A 10,000-nucleotide genomic window follows, 5' to 3' on the forward strand; every position below is an offset into this window, starting at 1 on the left:
GACCTTGATTTGTACAGAGTTAGCTTAGCAACGCCTACAATTAATGAATTTTGGGGACTACAAAAAATACTTCCGCCCCCTGTGAGATCACAAAAGTTCGTTATTGCGCATCCCACACTGCGCAGGTAAAGGCCGTGGCCAGAGGCGCTGTAACGTTACTGCAGAGAGAGAAATGCCATCCTGCTGTTTCCACAGAGCTGTTCTGTTTCTGTTGTTGGGCTTCCAAATGACACGACCCAAACACAGAAGTGCTTACAGTTCAATATTAATTATGTTCCAGAGAACTATAAAATACATAGCAAGCATGATTTGACAAAACACAGCTTCCAGAATCTCTCCCAGTTCAGTGCTGGATTCAGTTAAAATCTCCTCAAAGATGGAGCAAGGAGACGCTGTGAACTCTGAGTCATGACCTGTATGTGTTTTTATTTGTTAAAATTGATCATGACATGTACAGTGTCTAACTTTAACGGTGTGTTGTAGCAAAGATGTAAACAACGGGAAATTATGGTAACCGCTAACGACTTAGCTAACGTTACAAATCCATATTTATCAAACGGCTGTAAACGCACACACACACATACACATACACGCACTCTTGGCCAGCACCTGCGTCTCTCTGTGTGAGACGGCAGAATTTCTCTCTATAGGCAGCTATGCTATGCGTTTTACAACTCGGACAATAAAGTCGCAAAAGATATGTGAACGATTCATGTTACTTACACAGGCATATTCCGCATATGCATGAAAGACGTCCTGTAACGCATTGATTTAAAAAAAAATACAGCAATGATTTCCCAACTGGAGTGTAACATCAAAAACAAATCAATCCAGGCTCACAAAGGTCTCATCTCACATCTTGTGCTTTATTCTGTCACCACAGAAAATAACTTAATCCGAGCATGAGAGAAAAAGAACAATAAAAATCTCTCCCGCGCACATGCGCTTCTCGTGTTACAAATACTTCATCGTATACACGCATAAACACACTAAAAGGCACAGAAACAGTTAAAGGAGCCGCATCCCATTTTCACTCGTTACAGACACGTGTTGACTGACTGACTGACTGACTGACTGTTTACACAAAACGCGCGTGCTTGTCAGGGCGTGACGTGAAGCCGATCGGCGTATCACAGCATATTATGATGATGACCAATCAGAGTCACTTGAGGGTGGGCCTTTTAGAGGAACTAGGAAATATGACAGTCGTTTTCATGTTAGCTGAGTAGCTGTGTATAATCAAAGTGAGATTTATGAAAAAATAACACGATTTCCTTCAAGTTAAACATGAGCACACATTGCTTTGCATCTTATTAACACAACCAAGCCTTAAAAATAACATTCTGGACCACCCCTTTAAAGTAAGGATCAGTAAAGAGTAACTTACTAATGGACGTCAGGATGAGTTTCTTCCTCCATTTCTCAAATGTAAGTACGTGCGATTAACTCTAGCTTGCAAATGTATTTAGTTGTGATTTGTTACTTGTAACCGCGTGTACTGTATCAGGTTAACTGGCTATATTCTCTTATCGCGTGCAAAGTCACGTTAAAAACGCGACGCGTGCTGTTTGTTTACGGAGCTCCGTGGTAGAGGTCTGCATTCCCGCGGCTGTCCCCGCGCCAGATTTCTGCGGCGCGGGAATAAATTTCCGAATCAATCGCGGGAGCGGTCGGTAACAGGTTTAATTTGGGATGGGAGCGGGCTGTCTAGCAATATCGTGGATATTGCTATGCGAATGAGACAGAGCTTTGCCTGCCTGTGTGTCTGCTTGGCGCTTGTGTGTATGTGTTAGTGCGCGCGTATGAGTGAGAGAGAGAGAGAGAGAGAGAGAGAGAGAGCTCTGTCTGGCTGTCTCTGGACTGTTTAGCTGGGTGATTTTCGGTTATGTTCTCCCCCGCTCTTTAGCGGGATCGGGCGCGGCGGGCAGAAAACGGGGCGGTTCGAGCACCGGGACAAGAAATTCTAAATATAAGCGGGAGCGGTCGGGTTCAGGCTAAAACCTGGCGGGTGCGGGCGGAAGCGGGAGCGTTGTCGTCCAGAGGTGTGTGTGTGTTTGTGTGTGTGTGTGTGGCAGCTAAAATCCACGCCTACACTATGGAGCGCGTATGAACTGTGATTACTTTTATATTGCTGATTAGCTGTTGGGCATTTCATTCTCTGACTGAAGGCAGTCGACCAATCGCAACAGACTGTCATCGGTCCAATCAGCGCAGATTAGCTTTGCGCTAAGGAGGGGTTTGGGAACAAATGAATCACTGGACGATTCATACAGGAGTCGCTGGGATAATTAGGTAAAAATAAATGCAGATTATAGGACCACGAAAGTGTTTTTTGACCTTGCATGCATATTAGACTGTTGTTAGAGACCCTTACAACCAAGATATGACCCTATTTCATGTATAATATGGGCTCTTTAACATTAATGGCATATATATATATGTGTGTGTGTGTGTGTGTGTGTGTGTGTGTGTGTGTGTATGTATGTATATACATACATACATACATACATACATACATACATACATACATACATACATATGTATATATATATATATATATATATATATTAAGGGTGGAGCCGAACCCGAATACGGTATTCGGAAAGGCACGAATAGCGTGTTTTTACAAATACTTGATTCGAACAAATACTTGAAAAATTATTTGTATTCGGGAGCAAGAAAAACACTATATCAAAAAGCAGCGTTTCCTCATGAGACCACAGTGCATGCCCGCGTGAGTCAGTGAGTGAGAGAGAGAGAGAGAGAGAGAGAGAGAGAGAGAGAGAGAGAGAGAGAGAGAGAGAGAGAGAGAGAGAGAGAGAGAGAGAGAGAGAGAGAAAGACACACGCTCAGTGCAAAACGCGCCAAAGCCCGAAACTGAAAGCGAAACGTGACTGTTAAGGGACTGTTTCATTTGGATTTATTAATCATTCTTACTGTTCAGTGATCGCAAACTGCCGTAGTTTATTAAAGACGCAAACCTCTCACTGCACGTCAGCTGTGCGCCTTCAGCAGACCTCCTCATTCCTGCAGCACGAGAGCTTTATGATTGTTTATGCGCGCCAAAAGTGGCGGATCTGTCCGGTAAAATATCTGACTGCGTGTCACCGCATCCCTAAGGACTGTTTGGCGAAATATTTGACTGCATGTCACTGCATAACAAACGACTGAAAGGATATAACTAGAGAACTCTCCACTGTGCCACTGTGCGTATGGCAAGCCGTTTTAGCATTTAAACCTTGTTGAGACTATCCATAAATATATTTAGAGATATCTCTAATTATATTTTGACTTGTCATAATTATAATTCAGATTGGAAATATCTGCAAATATATTATGACTGACTAGTCATATTCCTCCATTGACTTCCATTGAAAAATATTTGCAGATATCTCTAAATAAACAAACAAACAAACTTTGTGTCTTTTTTGTGGCTGGCAGATGATAATAGCAAGGCTGCATCTTTTAGTATTATATAGAATACTTTTGTTCTGCCAGATCTCCCAGGCAGGGTTTTATTTAGATTTATTTAGCTTATTTTTGGAATTCTGTCCATTGGAAAAAAGTTCTTTCAGAAGAAGAACAGTTTTTTGAAGTATTATTTGTTTTTATTCTGTCTATTCAGTGTCCTTAAACAAGAACGGTGGTGGTGGGGTTCATAATATTCACAATGGTATTTTATTAGTTGTTGGTTTAACCATGGATGAGATAATGGCTTCTATGTTATTTTCTTTTCAATGACATTTCTTATCACATGTTTAAAAACAACAGCCAATATTGCATATCTATAATTTATATAATGGGTATAATTAAACAATACTTTCACTATAACGTAAATTAGAAGTGTAATAGAAAAAATATATATTTCTGCGCCATTTTGAATTTTACTCGAATACAAATACAAATACTTTTCCCCCTCAACAAATACAAATACCGGCTGCTCCGCACATCCCTAATATATATATATATATATATATATATATATATATATATATATATATATATATATATATATATATATATACACACACACATACATATACATACACACACACACACACACAAGCAAATTAATTTACATTATAATTAAATGGCAACATTTATGAGCTGTTAGAATAAAGCTTCATTCACACTATGAGTGACTCGAAGCGGTACAGCAACCACTTATTTTTAACGGACAGTGAGAGACTTACAGCAGGTCGCTATCCAGAGCAACAGACAGCTACAAAGTTGCTGCTAATGTGAATGAGGCTTAAGTGTTGCTCCCATAAAAAAAACTATGTTGTCTGTGTACTGAATAAGCCTGCACATTATATTGTTTCAGCATCGATATTGCAATGTGTGCATCGGAAACAGTCTCATCGCAATGTTGAGTTGACTTTGCACTGTAATTTGTATATTTACATATACAAAACCATAATGCATGCATTGTTTGTTGCACTTTTATCTTTGCTTTGTTACATTTATCTCTGCTTGTAGTTTGTTTCATACAAGTTATGCATGATTTACTCCCATACAGAATCATCCCAGTCAATTAAAATTCTGTACATTCGGTAAAACTTTAGGGACCAATTCTCACTATTAACTAGTTGTTTATCAGCATGCATGTTATTGAGATATTGGCTGCTTTTTAGCACTTACAGTGCATCCAGAAATTATTCATAGTGCTTCATTCTTTCCACATTTTTTTGTGATTTTTTTTATTTATTTATTTATTTATTTTTATAAATTTGCAGCAATTTAAAAAAATCTTTTTTCACATTGACATTATGGGGTATTGTGTGTAGAATTTTGATCAAATAAATGAATTGAATACATTTTGGAATAAGGCTGTAACATCAAAAAAATGTTGAAAAAGTAAAGCGCTATGAATACTTTCCGAATACACTGAACAAAGCACATATCCCCCATGATCTTATTCTACATCCCTAATCCTACTCAATACCTTAACAACTAATAATGAGTAAATTATAAGTTTATTGAAGCAAAGAAACTAAAATAGTTTGTTAAGTCTGAGAACAGAACCTTAAAATAAAAAGTGACCAAAACTTCTTTCAAAGTATAAAAAAGTATATCGCAATATATACAGCAGAAAAACAAAATATCACAATGTCAGATTTTTCCAATATCATCCTAGTTATGAATGTGCAGTGCTTATGATCTCCATACCAAGTATAACATCACATCTGAAGAAACCATCTTATTACCCAAGTCAGGTTGTTTCAAAAGACCAACAAACAACCACAAAAAAAAAAAATCCCTAGGGTAACATCATCAACACACACACCTGATGGCTGGAGTCCATTCCTACGTAAGAGTTGCGTGAACTGCAGTCGACCGGTGGCGTCTCATCCCGTGCAAAATCAGACATCTCTATTCCACCCCCTGGATCCCTGCACACACACACACACACACAAATGCACACACAGGTTAGTTACCTAGCAACACAGAGAAGAACAGCCCTGAGGGTTTCACAGAGTTAACAATGTCATTTATGATCAAACTTGCACAGTATCCCAGGCGCCAGCAGAGAAGAGATCATTTCTAGCATCTCTCCATTTAATGTCTGTCTTTCATTAAGCAGAAATCATCCCCCCTCCCTTCACTTTTCGGGAGATTATAATCATATTTTTAGGAGGTTTATTTCAGCTTGGGCCCCCAGAAGATAAAATGTAGCTGTGAACAGTAATCCCATGGCAAGCCTTTTTCATTATTCCTGTGATTTTGATTGTTGCCGCTAGAGGCAGTTTAGCGATTTAATTTATTTAGGAGATATACGCAGGTCACTGAAGGAATTTTAGACAGGTCTCTGAAGGAATTAAGAACACATGATCTCTTCAAATAAGAGGTCGAAGCAAAAATATCATATTTTTTCTTAATTAAAGAGATGTTTGTTGAACACTTATGAAAAACCTGTAACCACATACTTCCATACTTTTGTGTTCAACAGAAGAAAGTTAACATTGGGAACAATTTGAAGTTAAAGGGGTGGTCCAGAGTGTATTTTTAAGGCTTGGTTGTGTGCTCATACTTCATTTGTAAAAAAAAATCTAATTATTTTTTTATATATCTTACTTTGATTATATACAGCTACACAGCTAACATGAAAACAACTATCATATTTCCTAGTTCCTCCGAAAGGCCTGTCCTCAAGACGCAGCTAACATAATTAGCTGTGATTCACGGATCGGTTCCACATCACCAGGAAAAGCATCACGCCCCTACAAGCATGTGCTGTGCCTCTGCTGTGTTAATACTGTTAGTCAGAGAAGCTGCTTGGCATATGAGATTAAGCCTGAATCAGAGAGAAAATGAAGAGAACACAGCTGAACTCTAAAATAAAACCTGATAAGTGTCTTTCATATATATTCGGAATAAGCATGTGTAAGTAATATGAAGCATTCACATTTATTTTACGAGTTGGTTATTTGAGAAGTATAATATAGGGAAAGCGGCCACAGCGCTGGTGAAGAGTGTGAGTGTTTACAGCGGTTTGAAGGATAAATATGAATTTGTAGCTAAATTGTTAGCGGTGCCAAACAGCATTTCTCCTTGTTTACATCCTTCCTACAACATACCATTAACACTAGAAACTATGCATGTAAAAGATCAATTTTAACAAATAAAAATGTTTACAGGTTGTGGCTCACAATCCACAGCTTCTGCTATCATATAGGCTAGCTATATATCTTTTTTATAATTCTCTGAAACATAATTAAAATTAAATTGTTAGCACTTTTGTCTTTGTGTCATGTCCTTTGTAATCCCAAATACAAAAACAGAACAAGCTCTGTGAAAACAGCAGCATTTAGACGGCATTTTAGCTCTCTCTGCTACATTACAGCGCCTCTGGCCACGCCGCTTTGTTCTGCAGGGTGTATGCGCATAACCTGAAGCATTTGTGATCTCACTAAACCAAATTAATTTTTTTATAGTCCCCAAACTTTGTTTGCTGTAGGCTTTGCTAAGCTAACTCTGTAAAAGCCAATGTCTCCCTTTGCATTAAACTTTAAGAGGATTACATTAAGAGATGTTGTTTATGTTCAAACAGCTACATTACACATCAACTAAAATTTCAAATATCATATCATAGTGGACCACCTCTTTAGGTAAATAGTGAGTAAAGATTCATTTTTGGTAAACTATTCCTTTAATGTACCTTCAAATGCTCAATTTAAGACTCTATACATTTCACTTTTAACAAAAAAATTTTTAACCTTTATTTTATAGGACAGTGTAGAGAGGAGACAGGAATAAATGGGAAGCAGAGAGAGAGGATAAGAATTGGCAAAGAACTTTAAGCTGGGAATTGAACTCGGGTCGTCGTAAGCACCTTGGTGCTATGTATCGATGCACTAAGCCAGGGGTTTCCAAACTCGGCCCTGGAGGCCTGGGCTGCGTCCAAAACCGCATACTTCCATACATGCTAAAATTAGTATGCGAGCCGAGTAATATGTCCGAATTCATAGAATTCAAAAATCAGTATGCGAGAAGTACCCGGATGACTTACTACTTCCGGCGAGATTCTGGAGTTCGCATGCCATGCACGCTGTGCTATCCCATTATGCCCCGTGAGAGAATTCTTGAATTGGAGTGAAGCAACGCAACTGACGCGGGTAGGTCTCGTGACCATGACAAAATGGCGGATGTAGTACGTCCGAATTCCAATAATACTTTTCACATTCATACTGTATAGAACGTACTTTTCTAACGGCCGAGTAGTATGTTTAAATTCAAATGCAGTACCTACTGAGTAGTAGGCGGTTTCGGACGCAGCCCAGGTGTTCTGGAGAGTTTAGCTCCAACCCTAATCAAACACACCTGAACCAGATAATCAAGCTCTTACTAGTGCTGTGTCCCAATTCACATAGTTATACTATTCCCTAAAAAGTATGTAATTTTTTGTGCAAGCTTTGGGACATACTACTTCCTCGTTAACAGATCGTCATGTTGCTTAGTTACGTCACCTGTCCATCATCTCGACACATCATCCACATTTCTTTCATATTTAATGACCTGAATTAATAATCTGCCGTTCAAGAGTCTTTCATGCAGAGAAATCTCCTTAGGTCTTTGGGTAATTATGCATTCAGAAATTAATGTCCAAACATATCTTGATCAGTTCACATTGTTGCTGCAGATGAAATAAAACATGGAAAATACAGTTAAAATACGTTTCAGTTGGCTAGATATTGATTAACAGTCATTTAAACAACTTTACTGAAGCCTTTCAACTGGTTGGTCCACTATGTCCACCATGTTTGTAGTTTGTTTACACTTTTCGTTTGTAGTTCTAATCAAATTCACATCAAGCGAGCAATTGATTGTGGGCAATATTAGAGATTAGCATATGGACGGTACATTAAACCATCCGGGTACCTTTGGTATACACTTTTCAACATTTTACGGTTTGGGACATACTAATTATATTTTCGAACACTATTTAGGATGGATAGTTTGCAAATAGGGATGCAGCATAGGTATACTAAAAACTTCCTGGCAAGTGTGTAGAAGCATATTGGAGTACAGCAGGACACCAACAACTGTAGGACTGAGTTGCGCTAACCACTAGGCTATTAGCACTGACTCCATTCCACTTTAAAATAAAGATCAGTATGTAATAAAACAAGCAATGGGTTCTGTTCTAAAGCATGAAAAGTTGATGACTGTAAAACAAACTTTGCTGAAACGCTGCACTCATGATTTGAGTAACAGTGTTTAATGTGTTCCGACTCGGTCAGCAATGCGTTCTCTCGTAGAAAATGTGCAAGCTAGCATTTATTTAACCTCTGAAAGTTTGCAGCCTGTTTCGGACTCCTCTGAGCGAATGAACAAGAGCATCAGCTTTGTGTTCGGTGGTTTAATCAGGCTCTATTTCAGTTCTCCCAATTCACTCACCCTTTTCCCTCCTCCCTTTCTCTCTCTCTTTCTCTCAGTGGGTGATGAATGGATCCAGCATGACATCAGATTAGCTCTCAGAAACATCCCTACCACTGAGCAACAGCACTGTCCCTTAATCACAACTTTGCTTAGAATTGGGAGCTTTCCAAGTCTATGTACACCACATAATAAGACCCAATTTCATTCATCTAAAACAGGTGTAAACAGGCTTTAAGCTTGTCCACTAACGGACCACTTCCGCATGTTGTCGAAAACACATCTGATGTCAAATGGATTCGAACAATCACAAATAAAGACCTGCTCTCCACTTACTGACCCTACATGTGATCATTATAAGATGGGTTGTGAGAAAGCGGACCAAAAACAAGATATTTATACTTTAGTTGCTATGTACTCCTAATGCTTGCTTTCCTGCTCACTCGTAAACAACCTAACTAGAGGAGGAGCTAAGGCAAAAGTAATAGAGCGTGACAAATGCAGCGAAAAGTCTACTTGAAATCCAAACACAAGTGGTCCCATATGAACTGCTGTTTATTACCAGGTAACAGTAAATCCATCTCAGCTGTTCACTTGTGTTTAGATTGCTATAAGTGAAATCAGAACTGTTTTTGCAAGTTCAATTCATGAGATGATTCTAAACCTTCCTGTTCCTGAACCAAATCAGAACTTTACCTCCGAAGATTTCTAATTGAAATGATTGATAACCTATATTGAGATGATTCACAATCTGACATGATGACTCATGAAAGGCATAAAATATAGAGTATTTCTTGGAAAACATTGTGAATTATTTGCAGGTGAGTGGGCTTGACAAACCACCTGTAGGAGACTCTTTCCTCTTCATATGCACCAGACACTTTCCTACAAAACCTTGCATTGGAAAGACAAAGGATGTCCTGATCAGATTTTTCTGCTCTCAAGTTCAACTTATTTGATTTTGAGTATCTACCGATATCTAAACCCGATCAGATACTTCTATAATGCATAAAAACGAATAAAGAAGAGTTCGTTATTTTTTATTTAATTCACCTTATTTTACATTCATCAACTCTGTTAACAAACAGAGTACTTGTGTGAGTGTGCTTGAACAATCAAATAA

The 10,000-nt window shown here is 38.5% G+C and overlaps 1 protein-coding gene across 8 annotated transcripts in view; it reads right to left on the reverse strand.

Moving 5' to 3' along the window:
* pcnx1 (pecanex 1) overlaps positions 1–10,000 on the reverse strand; it is an 83,218-nt gene that overhangs the window by 56,384 nt on the left and 16,834 nt on the right. For all 8 annotated transcript variants that reach the window (XM_073920180.1, XM_073920179.1, XM_073920178.1 and 5 more), the window contains exon 3: positions 5,288–5,393. In XM_073920180.1, coding sequence (XP_073776281.1) covers positions 5,288–5,393 — 106 coding nt within the window. The remainder of the gene's footprint in view (positions 1–5,287; positions 5,394–10,000) is intronic.

Source organism: Danio rerio, chromosome 13 (genome assembly GCF_049306965.1).
Source record: "Danio rerio strain Tuebingen ecotype United States chromosome 13, GRCz12tu, whole genome shotgun sequence".
Lineage (NCBI taxonomy): Eukaryota > Metazoa > Chordata > Actinopteri > Cypriniformes > Danionidae > Danio > Danio rerio.